The 16,314-nt window shown below is 47.9% G+C and overlaps 1 protein-coding gene across 1 annotated transcript in view; it reads right to left on the bottom strand.

Annotated features, from left to right (window-relative positions):
- MYH13 (myosin heavy chain 13) overlaps window positions 1–16,314 on the bottom strand; it is a 62,623-nt gene that overhangs the window by 17,983 nt on the left and 28,326 nt on the right. The window contains exons 17-24 of the mRNA XM_054671051.1: window positions 13,249–13,366; window positions 12,275–12,398; window positions 10,563–10,699; window positions 8,035–8,290; window positions 4,493–4,735; window positions 2,037–2,213; window positions 856–1,001; window positions 658–748 (exon numbers count right to left, since the gene is read on the bottom strand). Of these exons, the coding sequence (XP_054527026.1) occupies window positions 658–748; window positions 856–1,001; window positions 2,037–2,213; window positions 4,493–4,735; window positions 8,035–8,290; window positions 10,563–10,699; window positions 12,275–12,398; window positions 13,249–13,366 (1,292 nt within the window). The remainder of the gene's footprint in view (window positions 1–657; window positions 749–855; window positions 1,002–2,036; window positions 2,214–4,492; window positions 4,736–8,034; window positions 8,291–10,562; window positions 10,700–12,274; window positions 12,399–13,248; window positions 13,367–16,314) is intronic.

Below are 16,314 nucleotides of genomic sequence, written 5' to 3'. Positions count from 1 at the left end.
AGACTCGGTCTCAAAAAAAAAAAAAAAAAAAGAATACATTATAACATTAAATTGGTGAAAAAACTTGGAAACAACCTAAGTGTCCATGGATAAGAGAATGCACAAATCGATTGTGATGGAGACTTGTTCTAGAAGTCTATGGAGCAGGTAGACACCAATCCACGTCTATCATGGATAGCTCTGCAGATCATGTTGCCCAAAGAAAGGAGCAAGTTGCAGAGTGATACTCTCAGTGTGATATGCTAAGAATATGAAGAAACAAGAACCTTTTCTGCATGTGTACTATATATTTTTTGGGGAGTCTTAAATGTGTACAAAAACACATAGCAAAAGAGGCAGAAAGATGCACATCCCACTGAAATTGGCAATTAATTCTCAGAAGACGGGGAGGGCACTGGGCTTAGGGATGATCAAAGCACCCTTATCAATAATATTTAGCTTTACTGGGCCTATTTGGAGCCTTTGCAAGGAACTATGTTTATGGGTTATTCAGAACATTAAAATATTATTTTCAAAAACTAAAGGAAATGACAGGACATCTTCTCTAGCTTTAGCAGGAGGAAGGAAAGAAGCAGCTAAAGAAACAAGGGGGAAGGAGTGAGGAGGGGCGTTCTTGCAAAGGGATTGTCATGATTAGGAAGGTTTTCATGCTTTTACTTGCAGTTCTTTAATCTTCTTTTGAAACTGCAAACTGTGGACTTGTTCGTCATCTATTTTGGCTTGTAACTGACTGAGTTCAAACTCCTTCCTGCAAATAGATTAAAAAAAAATAAAGAACATGAAATACAAGCCTCTTGGAGGGGGTGAAAGTTGGCTTTTAGGCTGAGACACAGAGGTGGTAAAAGAAATATCTACTTTTTCAATTTCTCTTCTATTTGCTGCTTGTCATTTTCTAGATCCATAATGGATTCCTGGGACATTTTCAGATCTCCTTCCAGCTTCCTCTTCGCCCTTTCCAAGTCCGCCCGCAGTTTCTTCTCCTGCTCTAAGGAACCCTCAAGCTGAGAAGACACACAGGTAGAAAATTAAGCCCCTGCTGGGGAAGTGTTTGCCCCGTTTATCCAGTGTAGCCATACACGTGGCCTGGGGCTTCCTGGGGCTCCTGTAGGGTGCTGGCTGCAAGCCTCTGGCCCCAGGAGGAAGCAAGTCTTGCCCCTACCTCCCCTCTCTTCTGTCTTCCAGAAAAGACTACCCAGGGTGGGGCCGGATCCCTCAGGGGCCTCCTGGTGCCTCTCTCAGCTGATTCCCACTTGGCCTGGCCCAGACTATGTTCCCTGTAGGGGTATGGTACCCATGGGTGCACACTCTTGCACAGACAATACAAATGGGGGCTTCTGTGGACAGCACTGTGAAGATCTGTGCTACACACCATCACGCCTTGCCTGCTAACATTATGCAACCATGGGAGGCAAGGAATTCGTGTGTGTGTATGTGTGTGCACACACACACATGCACACATAGGAACAGGAAACGGGTGTAGAGGAGGAGCACACCTACCCTGGGCTCAGAAACATTAAAGTTATCTGGAAAATCTCTAGCCACAATAGTGAGTAAAACCTGAAAACTTCAAACGTGGCTCTTACATCAAGAACAATAATGTCATGTGACGGGGGCGGAAATAGTAATTTTCATGGCCACAAATGGAACTCATCTTTAGTAACGTTACAACAGGATTGGAGGTTTTGGAACCCAAAGGACCTACAAGTGGATGCTAATAATAATGATAATGGTGATGATAGCAATAGTAGCAGCTATGTTTTACTGAACACTTTCTGTGTGCTGAGCTTTCTGTGAAAACCCTCTGAGATGGAGCTATTTACATCGCCATTTCACAAGGCACAAACTGAGGCTTTGCAAGGGTAAGCAGCTTGCTCAGTATCCCAGACTCCTTCAGGGTCAGGGTGGGGCTGAGATCTGAATTTAGGGATGCTGATTCCAGAGTCTGACCTCTCAAGCCCTGTGTCCTAGTTAGACTGTCTCTTGTCTGTGCTTCCACAAGTGATAAATGCTAAAGCATAGTAGTAAAATATCCTCACATCATCTGTTTGCTGTTCAAGCTTGGCATTTATTTTGATTAGACCATTGACTTTATCTTCTTCAACCTGAAGATCATCCAGTGTTTGCTGATGGGCCTCCTGTAGAGATTTCTTTTCTTTGGTCAATTTGGAAATGTTTTCTTCAAGTGCTGTCATTTCTTCGGAAAGATTCTTTACCTGGGACAATATTAACACCGATTTAATATGGAAACAATTATGCCAGAAGCTTCCATCAACAAAAGCTATTGCTTCTTTGCTCATTTTTCATTTTTCCCTTTTCTTTTTGGCTACTACTTTTTTACCTTCTAGAATTGACAGACTCTCAGTTCTTTATCTTCCTTAACCGTCTATCATGGTGCCTCAAATTCTCCCATTAGGATTATTCATTTAAGGAGGGCATTATATTTTACAAGGAAGGGCACTTTTAAAATGCAAATGTGCTACCTCTGAAGGGTAAAACATCAATCTATATTCGCTCATAATATGTCTGTGGAAATGTGTTTGTTAGGTTGGCTGAATAGGGTTTAGAATGAGGCAGGAAGGGGAGGAGAGGCATGAGGTGCTACGCAAGAAAATTCACGCCGGGCGCGGTGGCTCACGCCTGTAATGGGAGGCCGAGGCAGACGGATCATGAGGTCAGGAGATCGAGACCATCCTGACTAACATGGTGAAAACTCGTCTCTACTAAAAATACACACACAAAAAAAAAAATTAGCCAGGCATGGTGGTGGGCACCTGTAGTCCCAGCTACTCAGGAGGCTGAAACAGGAGAATCGCTTGAAACCAGGAGGCAGAGGTTGCAGTGAGCTGAGATTGCACCACTGCACTCTAGCCTGGTGACAGAGTGAGACTCCGTCTCAAAAATAAAGACAGAAAGAAAGAAAGAAAATTCAGAACGGGAGTGCTGTGTTATCGGGAAGCAGGAGGAGGGCACCCAACACGGAACTTGAAGGAAGTAAGTGAAACCTTTTTCCACATCCAGCAGGCTTCCAGATCAGAAGTTGCTAACTCCTAATCTATGGGCTGAATCTGGCCATATTTTCTTTAGTCCACATAGTAGTTTACAATGTTATCATTTACAATGTTACAGTTTTTTTTTGTTTGTTTTTTTTTTTGAGAGGGAGTCTCACTCTGTCGCCCAGGCTGGAGTGCAGTGGCGCCATCTCGGCTCACTGCAAGCTCCGCCTCCCGGGTTCACGCCATTCTCCTGCCTCAGCCTCCTGAGTAGCTGGGACTACAGGCGTCCGCCACCACGCCCGGCTAATTGTTTGTATTTTTAGTAGAGACGGGGTTTCACCATGTTAGCCAGGATGGTCTCGATCTCCTGACCTCGTGGTCTGCCCACCTTGGCCTCCCAAAGTGCTGGGATTACAGGCATAAGCCACCGCACCTGGCCCTATATTTCATTTTCTTACATTTTTCCACCGTTTAGCAGTAGGTATTTAATATTTGGTGTGCACACCCCATTGCTCCTAATGGCTACGTAGTGCTCCCTGCTGTGTTATCTACTACATTTTATTTCTCCGTTTTCCCCGTGGTGGACCCTGGCACTGCCTCCAGCTGTCTCCCGCAAGCAATGCCACTACAAACACCCTAGGACATGTCGCCTTGTGGACAGGTGGAAGAATTCCTTGATCTATACACCCAGGAGCAGAATTGCTGGGTCGTAGGGTATCTGGATTCTTAATTTGACTGAGTAATTCCAAATAACTTTCCCAAAGGCTGCATCAGTCTCTGTCCTGCCGGTACCCGCTCCTCTCAGTCAATCCTTGGTGTTATCCAGTCTTCTGCCTCCTTCACTATCTGCCTGACCCCTGTAGGCCTTCTTGTTTGCAATCCCTGTGCTTGGTGCTATGGGAACTGAAGAAGAATATGAAACAGTCCTTCCTCTCAAAGAAATGCTAGAAGTTTGTGATACAGCCACGGAGGGTTGAGAAGAGCCTATGGGGCCGGGCTCACACCTGTAATCCAAGCACTTTGAGAGGCCGAGGTGGGTGGATCACCTGAGGTTAGGAGTTCGAGACCAGCTTGGCCAACATGGTGAAACTCCGTCTCTACTAAAAATACAAAAAATTAGCTGGGCATGGTGGTGTGTGCCTGTAATCCCAGCTACTTGGGAGGCTGAGGCAGGAGAATTGCTTGAACCTGGGAGGCGGAGGTTGCAGTGAGCCGAGATGGCACCACTGTAGCGAGATCTGCCTGGACAACAGAGCAAGACTCCATCTCACACACAAAAAAAAAAAAAAGAAGAAGAAGAAGAAGAAGAGTCTATGGGTAGAAAAGACACCAGAGGACAGAACTTGTTGGGACTTGACTACCCTTCACCTTGACGCCAGCCTCTCATTTCTGGGCAATGTTATATTGGCTGGACTCCTACGCCACCCTTTCTCCTCCTTACAGAGAGAGAGAGAGTGAAGCCTGTTAAGACACTGTGGGAGTCCCTTGGGTTTGCTCACCTTGTTCTCTGTGGCATGCTTCTCCTTTTCAACTTTCGTCAAGGTCAGCTCCAGGTCATCAATGTCTCTCTTGAGAGAGGAGCATTTATCTTCCAGATTCCTCTTCTTGGCAACCAATTCAGAATTCATCTCCTCTTCCTCTTCCAATCTCTCCGTCAGCTCCTTGACTTTTGCTTCCAGTAGGATCTTGCTTTTGATGAGTCCTTCACATCGTTCCTCAGCGTCCATCAGATTTTCTGTTTCCTGAAAGAACCAGGTCATTTTATGTTTTGATTGACCTCTTTGAAAATGCTACAAAGAAAGGGTATCACCCTCTAAAAGCTTATTATCTACACCTAAGCCAAGAAATGGGTCATGCACATACATGCACAAACATGTGCACACACTGCACACACATGTGTACATAAACTTAGATATCACCCATAAACACATTTTTTCTTTTTAGATGGAGTTTCTCTCTGTGGCCCAGGCTGGAGTGTAGCGGCATGATCTTTGCTCACTGCAACCTCTGCCTCCCAGGTTCTAGCGATTCCCTGCCTCAGCCTCCCGAGTTGCTGGGATTACAGGCATGTGCTACCATGCCTGGCTAATCTTTGTATTTTTTTGTAGAGATGGGATTTCACCATGTTGGCCAGGCTGGTCTCAAACACCTGACCTCAGGTGATCCTTCCGCCTCGGCCTCCCCAGGTGCTGGGATTACAGGCATGAGTCACTGCACCTGGTCCGTATACATGTTTTTTTTTTTTTTTTTTTTTTTTTTTTTTTTTTTTTTTTTTTTTTAACTAGCAAGGACATTGCTTATAGAAATTCGCATACAATAATTTGTTCATTTATTTCTTTAGAGACAAGGGCTTGCTCTGTTGCCCAAGCTAAAGTGCAGTGGTGTGAGTATAGCCCACTGCATCCTTACACTCCTGTGCTCAAGTGATCCTCCCACCTCAGCCTCCCAAGTAGCTGGAACTACAAGGGATGTGCCACCATGACTGGCTTCTTTTTTGGTGTGTGTACAGATGGGGCCTCCATGTGTTTCCCAGGCTTGTCTCAAACTTTTAGCCTCAAGTGATCCTCCTGCCTCAGCCTCCCAAAGTGCTGGGACTACAAGTGTGAGCCACCATGCCTGGCCTCACTTATAATAATTTCAAACAGAGGAGTTTGTGAAATTACAAGTTCATTTTAAAGAATGAAGCCTCTAGAAATTTGCCACATTTGAACAGCTGGTTATCTCACTCTTCCTGCTACCACCAGTTGGAAAATGACTCATCTACTCTATGTTATCTCAAGCTGACAAAATAGTTTCAAAACATTACTATCTTTTAACTTTCATTAAATTTATTTTTAAATATATGGATTTATTTATTTTCTAGAGATAAGGTCTCACTATGTTGCCCAGGCTGGTCTCGAGCTTCTGAGCTCAAGTGATCCTCCTGCCTTGGCTTCTGAAAGTGTTGGGATTATAGGCACGAGCCACCAGGCCTGATCCTTTCAACAGAAAAGTTCTGCCTATGTCTCCTTAGCTGTGTCTCCTCGAACCACAGAACAGAAAATTAAAAACACCCAAGAATTCGTGATTGAATACATATGTCCCAGAAGATGCTGCAGTGAGTCTCTTGGACAGACCAAGATCAGCTACTTCTGTTCTAAATCGGGCTATATCTTCCCATATAAGAGTATTCATTTATATATTTGTTTATTTATTGAGACGGAGTCTCACTCTGTTGCCAGGCTGGAGTGCAGTGGCGCGATCTCGGCTCACTGCAACCTCCGCCTCCTGGGTTCAAGTGATTCTCCTGCCTCAGCCTCCTGAGTAGCTGGGACTACAGGTGCCCACCACACCCAGCTAATTTTTGTATTTTTAGAAGAGAGGGGGTTTCACCATGTTGGCCAGGATGGTTTCGATCTCTTGACCTCATGATCCACCCGCCTCGGCCTCCCAAAGTGCTGGGATTATAGGCGTGAGCCACCACGCCCGGCCCATATAAGAGTATTTTAAGACACACACTGCAGGGTAATGCATGGGAGGAGACTGGCAAGCGTGCATGCTAATGTTTACTGAACATCTATGAACATGAGCTGTGTGCCAGGCATTTTACAGGCATTAACCACTCTGATTTTTCAATAGCTGGATGAGGTGAGTACTCTTGACTATGCCCATTTTACAGACGAGACAATAGAAGCACAAAGAGGATATGTAGCTCGTCCAAGGTCACACAGCTATCAGGTGGAGCATCTGGGATAGAAACCCAGTTATCTTGTTCCAAGAACTGTTCTCTTGTCTGCTGTACCTGGGAAAGTGCTCCTATTAACTCACTATAGTGATTGGGAAAGTGAAAAGGGGAGCGGAAAATGCTCTGTATAAAAACAAAAGGTAAAAGTATTTGTGGATTTACTAAAAAGGGAAAATTATAAATGCCTTCACTCTGTGAAAGAGACAATTATACTGCCCCATTTCTTTTCTTTTTCTTTCTTTCTTTCTTTCTTTCTTTTTTCTTTTTTTTGAGACGGAGTCTTGCTCTGTTGCCAGGCTGGAGTGCAGTGGCACGATCTCGGCTCACTGCAACCTCCACCTCCTGGGTTCAAGCGATTCTCCTGCCTCAGCCTCCTGAGTAGCTGGCACTACCGGCGTGTGCCACCACACCTGGCTAATTTTTTTTTTTTTGTATTTTTAGTAGAGACGGAGTTTCACCATGTTAGCCAAGATGGCCTTAATCTCCTGACCTTGTGATCTGCCCGCCTCGGTCTCCCACAGTGCTGGGATTACAGGTGTGAGCCACTGCGTCCAGCCTATACTGCCCCATTTCTTTGATAAAACTATGTATCTTTAAAGCACTTTTTTTTTTTGAGATCGGGGTCTCACTGTGTTGCCCAGGCTGGAGTGCAGTGGCATGTTCTCAGCTCACTGCAACCTCGACTGCCTGGGCTCAGGTGATCCTCCCACCTCAGCCTTCTGAGTATCTTGGACTAGAGACATGCACCACCATGCCTGCTAGTTTTTAAAATTTTTTTACAGAGATGGGGTTTTGCCATGATACCCAGGCTGGTCTTGAACTCCTGGGCTCAAGCGATCCTCCCACCTCGGCCTCCCAAAGTGTTGGGCTTACAGGCGTGAGCTACCGCGCCCGGCCTAAAGCACTTTTTACATATTATTATAAATAATACATAGAAAATTACTCCTGCTACTTTGAATTGGGTTATTTAATTTTGATTATTTTTATTTTTATTGATTTTTTAAAGCTGTGGTGCATATACATATGACACATATATATCCCTCATGCCCACAGCAAAATATATCTAACTCTGCGATGACGGGGAGAAATCAGGGAGAGCACAAATTCTCTTTGCAGACATAATTTCCGGCACTCACTGCTTTGCTAAGCCCGGGACCAGGCATCCTTTTACGAGCAAGGTGGTGCTGCAATACTCCACATGACCACTGGGTGGCACCACTGTCTCTCAAATAGACACCTGATGGCGCCCTCAATGTTCCTCCCCCTTTTCTGTCCTCCAGAGTCTGTGTTTTGCGTTCTCAAGTAGAAGGTACTTACAGACTGGACCTGCAATTGGAGGTCATTCTTCTCCTGCAGGAGGGAGACCATTTTCTCCTCCAGCTCCTTCCGGCGAGCCTCGGATCGGGCCAGTTCTTCCTTGGTCCTCTCAAAGTCTTCCTTCATGGTGGCCATCTCCTTCTCGGCCTCTGCACTCTTCAGCAGGGGCTTGATTTTGAAGAACAGGTTCATCCAGGGCCAGTGCTTGACGTTCATAAAAGAGCGGATGTTGTACTGGATGCAGAAGATGGAGTCCCTGTACACCCATTAGGACTCAAATTAATAAATCCAGCAAGGTCTGGTCTCTGCACCCCCCACCTGTCCCCGACGGACCCCATCCTCCATCCTTCTCGGTTAGGTGGGAAGGAGGTGCAGCCAAGCTTGGCAGATCCTCTGGATCCAGAGTAGGTCTGCAAATGAGGGGCAGAGGAAACAGAGGCACGTGCACAGGTTGGAAGGTAGGAGAGGGCGTGGAGCTACCTGCGGGCTCCTGGTCACCTGGCTGCCCTTTCCACCACCCTACTGAGAGTGCCCTGCCTGAGGGCATCCGTGACCTCCTAATGCTCAATGCAAGGAATAGCTTTCATTCCTATTCTATTGGGTCTTTCTCCCATGTTTGATGTATTAATCAGCTCTTAACTTTTGAAACTTTCTCTGCCTTAAATTCCATCAACATTTTTCCTGTTTCATTGTGTTTTGCCATATGGGGTTCCTCTTCCTGCTGAAGAAACCCAGGACTTGTCCTTGGTCATTTCCCAGTCTCTTGCCCTGGTAGAGTTGATCTGTCTTCCCAATTTCTTTCTTTTCTATTCGTTTTTTTTTTTGAGATGGAGTCTTGCTCTGTTGCCCAAGCTAGAGTGCAATGGTGCAATCTCGGCTCACTGCAACCTCCGCCTCCTAGGTTCAAGCAATTCTTCTGGCTCAGCCTCCCAAGTAGCTGGGATTACAGGTATGCGCCACCATGCCTGGCTAATTTTTGTATTTTTAGTAAAGACTGGGTTTCACCATGTTGGTCAGGCTGGTCTTGAACTCCTGACCTCAGGTGATCTGCCCGCCTTGGCCTCCCAAAGTGCTAGGGTTACAAGCGTGAGCCACCACAACCAGCCTGTATTCCTAATTTCTACTGCTGTTTTCATCCCAGTGTCACCCACATGATCTCCTCCCCTTCACCCTCCACAGCTTTATATTTACATAGCTTATGGATTCCTGAACACTGGCTTCTCTTTCCCTTCTTGAGATTCTTTTCATCTCCGTGCTGGCTTCCATTTGCTTCACCAAGCTCAATGCCTGGGAGTGATTCCTGACGCATACGTGGTGGCGGTTCATTATGGCTCCGACAGTTAGAGCCACACAGGGGATCAGGAGACCAGGGAGAACAGGCTCCCTCCCACACTCCCCTCTCCCTCCAATCCCTGCAGGTGACTAGTCATCAATGCTGCTATTCCTTCTCTTGAATTATCAAAGGAAAAAGACTTAAATGGATTAAACATTCCTTTAATCCATGCCCTCCTCTCTCACCCATCAACTATGTCCTACTTCAGGTCCTTGTCATCCCTTATTTGGACTTCTACCACACTGTGGCCTTGCCCCATCATAGCCTTTGTGTTCACTCTCCTAGCTGCCAGAGTGATGCAATCCTACCCCTTGTCTCTGCACACACCTTCTACAGCTCTCCATCAATGACAGGGTGCAGCCTGGGTTTCTGAATGTGACACACGGGGACCTCCACTACCTGCCTCTTGCTCTATATTCCAACGACAGCCACCTGCTTGTCGGGCTTCCTCCCAGACCACCCACTCTCAGGTTATGTAGAGCTTGCTTCAGAAAGTGCTTTCTTCAGCTGGACGCAGTGGCTTACGCCTGTAATCCCAGCAATGTGGGAGGCCAAGGCGGGCGGATCACCTGAGGTCAGGAGTTCAAGACCAGCCTGGCCAACATGGTGAAACCCCATCTCTAAAACAAAACAAAACAAACAAACAAAAAACAAAATAGCCGGGCGTGGTGGTGCACGCCTGTAATCCCAGCTACTAGGGAGGCTGAGGCGGGAGAATCGCTTCAACCTGGAAGGTGGAGATCGCAGTGAGCCGAGATTGTGCCACTGCACTCCAGCCTGGATGACAGAGCAAGACTCTGTCTAAAAAAAAAAAAAAAAAAAGGAAAAAAGAAAGTGCTTTCTTCTTGCTGACACCTTCATGCCAACTCCAACCCCCTAATCAGGCTGGGGGCTTATTCTTGCCAGTTCCCTATCCCCCGACTATAACTCGAACATTGAGCTTGTCACAGGCATTAAAACCAGCCATACATGCGTCTGCTTCCCACTCCTTTGTGACCCCGTGAGGGAGGGTTCATTTCTGTCTCCCCAGCGCCATGCAGAGCACCCAGCCCAGGATTGCCGCTCAGTAGATGTGGGTTAAACAAATGAAGGAAAGAGAGCAAGCACATGGAAATCCCAAGACTAAAAGCAGGAAGTGACAATCAGCTGCTAAGCAGAGAGGGCAGGATAAGGTGGAGGTGAGAGTCTGTGTCACCTCCTCTCCATCATCTTCTTGAACTCCACCCGCATCAGGTACCCCCTGCACACCGCCTGCGTGCGTGTCATCAGCGTCACCAGCTTCTCGTCTCTCATCTCCTCCAAAAGTCCCAGGAGCCCAGCTTTGAAAAACACCTGCATTAAAAGACAGAGGAGCCTTGATCTTTTTCCCCAGCAGGCGTTCAGCCGGGCCCTTGAGGGGGCCTGTTTCTGCTCAACTCTGAGGCTCAACTCTCAGAGCACGGCAGGGGCAGCAATTCTGTTTCCAGGACTTGCTTCTCGGCGGCTCTGGTCTCCTCAGTGGCTCCTCCTGGGCAGTGAGGCAGCCTGGTCCAGAGTCTGTTCCAAGCTGGTCATGGTGGCTCATGCCTGTAATCCCAGCTCTTTGGGAGGCCGAGGCAGGTGATCATTTGAGGTCAGGAGTTCGAGACCAGCCTGGCCAACATGGTGAAACCCTATCTCTACTAAAAATACAAAAATTATCCGGGCGTGGTGGTGGGGACCTGTAATCCCAGATACTCAGGAGGCTGAGGCAGGAGCATCACTTGAGCCTGGGAGGTGGAGGTTGCAGTGAGCAGAGATTGCACCATTGCACTCCAGCCTGGGTGACAGAGCAAGACTCTGTCTCAAAACAAAACAAACAAACAAAACAACAACAACAACGACAAAAAAAACGTGTGTTCCAGGCCCCACCAACCCACAGAGATCAGATCTGACAGAGCTCACATACAGGAAACAAAGATGAGTCCAGAAAGAAACCATGGGACGCAATTGTGCCCAGATCAGAGAGATTCACAGATGCGTTGGCTTCACCCTCTTCTTCTGTCCATCTGGGAAGGTTGGTCCTACGCTCAGGCCCACTTCGCCCACTCCCTCCATAACATTCCAGGGAAACTAAGCACCCTCTGGGGCCAGCAGGCTCTTCCTTGGTGGAGACCCCCAGCCTGCCCGTTTCTGAGATGTGGATCTTTGGAGGCAGGCCAGGATTTGAAGCTGACCTTTGCCACTTACTATCTATCCGTGTGTGACCTTGAGTAAGTTTCTCGACCTCCCAAGAACCTGATGAGTAAGTGCCACCCTTATCACCATCACTCCCACCTCGCTGGTTAGTGAGGAGTCAGTGAAGTACGTGCAGGAGGCTTCTCACAGGGCTGATACTCACGTGCTCAATAAGTGGCAGCTAGTTTGTCTTTGTTTTTGTTTTTTTGAGACAGGGCTTCACTTTTTTGCCCAGGCTGGAGTGCAGTAGTATGATCAATCGCACTGCAGCCTCCATCTCCTGGCCTCAAGAAATCCGACCTCAGCCTCCCAAAAGCATGGGATTAAAGGCATGAACCACTGCGCCCCGCTTGGTAGCTGATTTTATTGTTTATAGTCATTCTCCTCAAGGCCTCAGTGTCCCTGGAGTCCTCTCTACGTTCTCCTCTCTCTTCAGCTCTTTCTTACCTCTGGGACACTAGAGTTCCCCATTGGCTTTTCCTATCCTTGCTGCATGGTGGGGCTCAGGCTTCCAATCTAAGCTTTCAGCCACTTACAAACCAACAGGGAGACAAGCTCTGTCTACCTAGACACAGAGCTCCCCTTACCTGGGCGACTGGGCAAGGACGGTCAGGTGGACCAAAAGGAGAAGGGGACCCTTTTTCTGATCAGCTAACAAGCAGCCCAGGGCTGTGGGGTTACTAGGGGAGTCCCAGCCTCGCCTGTGCTCACCTTGGTGTTGCCGAACCTGAACTGCTCCCGGTCCACATCGATGGAGTTGAGGAGCTTCTCTGAGGCATTTTTGCTGTCAATGAACTGCCCTTCAGGGATAGCACTGGCATTGAGGATCCGGTACCTAAGGAGAGAGGACATTTCCCAAATGGATTCCAATCCCCGAAAGGCTTCATAGCTGAGACCAGCCTTCTAGAATCTTCTCCTGCTCAAGCCTTAGGAGGAAGTGGAATACTGTACAGCTGGTCTGGGAGATGGGAATAGCTAGGGACTGATTCTAGCAAGGGGGCTTGAATCAGCCCCCTTGGGAGAGAAGCAAGGTGGGTGGGAGAGAAGCATGAAAGAAGAGAGCCCAGCTGAGTGCATGGCGGGAAGTTTGCTTTCAGAGGAAATGGTTCTTCTCTGGCTTAAAAGAGGCCTTGAAATCAACCGTGACCTGTAGGCCCTGGTTCTTCTACTTCTGGAAGGTCCTCTCCTGTCCTCCATCCTGGACAAGGCCCGGACTTGTGTAACCCGATGGTGGCTCAGAGGAGAGAGTTAGTCTAGAGCTGCGGGCCTCAGCTGGGTGTGATTTGGCAATGTCTACAGAGTTTTGATTGTCACAGCTCAGTGGGGAGGGGTGTGGTTTGCTACCACATCTCTGAGTAGAGGGCAGGGTTACTGCTAAAATCCTCCCACACCCAGCACAGCCTCCACAATAAAGGACGATCTAGCCTGAATGTCCATAGTACAGAAGTTGAGACATCCTGGTCTAGAGTCACAATCAGGCTAGAGGGTCTGGGCTCTGAATTTGGAACCACTTGGGCTGGCCCACTCACTGTGGGCATGGGATCAGTTCCTCTAGCAAGAGATGAAGTCTGTGGAAACTCTGGGGGACTTGGGAGCTCACCAAATACCCAGGTCAAGAAATGTCTTAGGGAAATGCAAAAGGTGCCCTCGGAAGGAGAGAGATGCACAGGAGAGAGGGAACCTACCGCTGCTTGAAGTCAGCATAGAGGATCCGGCTGGGGAATCCCTTCCTGCAAATCCGGATGCCCTCGAGGACCCCGTTACAGCGCAGCTGGTGCATGACCAGGTAATGGTCCATCACACCTGGAGAGAGAACGTCCCGGGGGTGTGCCTGTGATCCCTTCATTTGTTGTTGACGGTCTGAGGCTCCATGAGACCCTCCAACACATCCACACTTGAGTGGGAGAGTCAGTGAGTGGGAGAGTCAGTGCCAGCTCCAAGGTAGAGGGCTGGGGGTGGCTAGAGCCTGCCTGCAGGTCCCGCAGTGAAATAATCCCACCCTCTTGGGGAGATGCTAGCACCCCATAACCATGGCAGTAAGAGCCAAAGCATTGTGCTTTCTGTCCTCAGCCCTGACTCTGCAGCAAGGCTGCAAAAGCTGCAGAGTGAGTACAGGGTGCACTTGGGCTTCCCATGGGATAACCCGAGATGTCTTCTTGCATCTACACAAGGATGGGGATGGAAAAATCTGCAGGCTGTGGCTGCAGAAGAGTAACTCAGCAAAGAAGAGGAGGCCGGCTGGGCGTGGTGGCTCATGCCTATAATCCCAGCAGTTTGGGAGGCCGAGGTGGGTGTATCGCCTGAGGTCAGGAGTTCGAGACCAGCCTGGCCAACGTGGTGAAACCCAGTCTCTACAGAAAAATACAAAAATTAGCCAGATGTGGTGGCACACACTTGTAATCCCAGCTACTTGGGAGGCTGAGGCAGCAGAATCACTTGAACACAGGAGGCGGGGGTTGCAGTGAGCTGAGATTGAGCCATTCATTGCACTCCAGTCTAGGCAAGAAGAGTGAAACTGCACCTCAAAAAAAAAAAAAAAGAAGAGGCCGTGGGAGGGGACCCAGAAGGGGGTTGAAGGTAGGGCGGCGGTCATCTGCTGACCACTGAGCCCCTGCTATAGGAATTGGGGGAGAAATGGAGCTTGGCTGGAAGGAGAGGAGCTAGAGGGGCAAGCCCCTTTGGGGAGGTAATGTGGGTGCTCGTGGTAACCAGCCTGGGTCAGGCACAAATCAAACTAGGATGGAGAAAATTCTGTCTCAGGTCTGCATGAGGGGTTAGAGGACACAGGCTACGGCAACCTGATGGCTTCTCTTTGTGGGCTCCCTAAGTTGCTGGGGTGGGAGTGGTGGGGCCAAGGCTGGCTTTGACTTAACCTTAGGGAAGCTTCTAGAATGCCCACGTGGTTCCCTGGTAGCTGTGGGGAGACATCACTATACAATTAGATGATTTTTAAGGCTTTGGTAGAGCTGCACTGTCAGATACAGTAGTGACCAGCCACATGTGGCTATTTACATTTAAATTCATTAAAATTAAAAATTAATTAACATTTTAAAACTTTTCATGTAAATGTAAACATTTCATGTAACGGCGGCCACCCTATTGAACAGTGCAGACATGGGGCATTTAATCATTTCTGAAAGTCCTATCAGGTGGTGATTCTCTAGAGAAAACATGGTTGAGAGCAAGGAGAAAATGTCTCAGACATTCAGAGAACTGGCCAGGTGCAGTGGCTCATGCCTGTAATCACCGCACTTGGGAGGTCGAGGTGGGTGGATCACCTGAGGTCAGGAGTTCGAGACCAGCCTGGCCAACATGGTGAAACTCCATCTCTACTAAAAATACAAAAATTTGCCGGGCATGGTGGCAGGTGCCTGTAGTCTCAGCTACTCGGGAGGCTGCGTCAAGAGAATCGCTTGAACCCGGGAGGCGGAGGTTGCAGTGAGCTGAGATTGTGCCACTGCACTCCAACCTGGGTGACAGAGCAAGACTCAGTCTCAAATAAATAAATAAATAAATAAATAAATACAATAATTAAAAAATTCATAGAACCGCCGATGTGGAGAGAACCTTAGAAATGGTCTAATTCGACTCCCATGAGCTCTCAGATGATGATTCTGAGTGGTTAAGATCCCAGCTATGCTGTTTACTAGCTTCGCGGACTTGGCCTGTCTCTGCCTCAATTTCTTTATTTGTAAAATAAGGATAATAATGTAGGTTGAGCATCCCGATTCAGAAAACTCAAAACCTGAAAACTTTTGAGCTCCAACCTGATGCCACAAGTGGAGAATTCCACGACTGACCTCATGAGGCAGGTCGCAGCCAAAACTGTTTCACGTACAAAATTATTTAAAATATTGTATAAAATTACCTTAGGGCTATGTGTATAAGACCCATATGAAACAGATGAATTTTGTGTTTGGACTTGGTCCCATCCCCAAGATAGCTCATTAGGCACATACAAATATTCCAATACCCACAGAAATTTAAAATTCACAACACTCGTGGTCCCAAGCATTTCAGATAAAGGGATAATCAACCTGTAGTATCTGCTTCATCAGGCGGTTGAGGATTACATGAGTTAAGATGAGTACAGGCCCGGTGCGATGGCTCACGCCTGTAATCCCAGCACTTTGGGAGGCCGAGGTGGGCGAATCGCCTGAGGTCAGGAGTTCGAGACCACCCTGGCCAACATGGTGAAACCTCGTCTCTACTAAAAATACGAAAACTTAGCTGGGTGTGGTGGTGCGTCCCTGTAATCCCAGTTACTTGGGAGGCTGAGGCAGGAGGATTGCTTAAACTGGGGAGGCAGAGGTTGCAGTGAGCTGTGAGCTGAGATGGCGCCACTGCACTCCAGCCTGAGCGACAGAGTGAGACCCTGTCTTGAAAAAAAAAGAGAGAGAGAGAAAAGATGAGTACAAAGGTTAAAATGGTGAAAGCAGGCATGATTAACACTTGCTTTAACCATGTGGCTGAGGCCTCTTTCTTCTTAAGCACCGGGAGCAGAGAGAAAAAGGCATAGTTACAAGAGAATTGAAGCTTCTAGAGCCAGAAGAAAGCTGAAAGGACCATCATTTTACAGTGGGGAGGCCAGAGATGCCACCATGCTTGCCAGGCTGTCCATCCTGTTAGGGGTCGTGTCCGACTTGGACTGGGAGATCTTTTCTAATTCCCGCAGAGGCATCCTATGGGGTGGCGGGGCACTGGGGGAGACTGAGGCCCAGAGAGGTGAAGGGCTTTGCAAAGCTGTAGCA

This window comes from Pan troglodytes, chromosome 19 (genome assembly GCF_028858775.2).
Source record: "Pan troglodytes isolate AG18354 chromosome 19, NHGRI_mPanTro3-v2.0_pri, whole genome shotgun sequence".
Lineage (NCBI taxonomy): Eukaryota > Metazoa > Chordata > Mammalia > Primates > Hominidae > Pan > Pan troglodytes.
The sequence above is the reverse complement of the archived record's forward strand: the minus strand, read 5'-3'. Positions and strand labels throughout refer to the sequence as shown.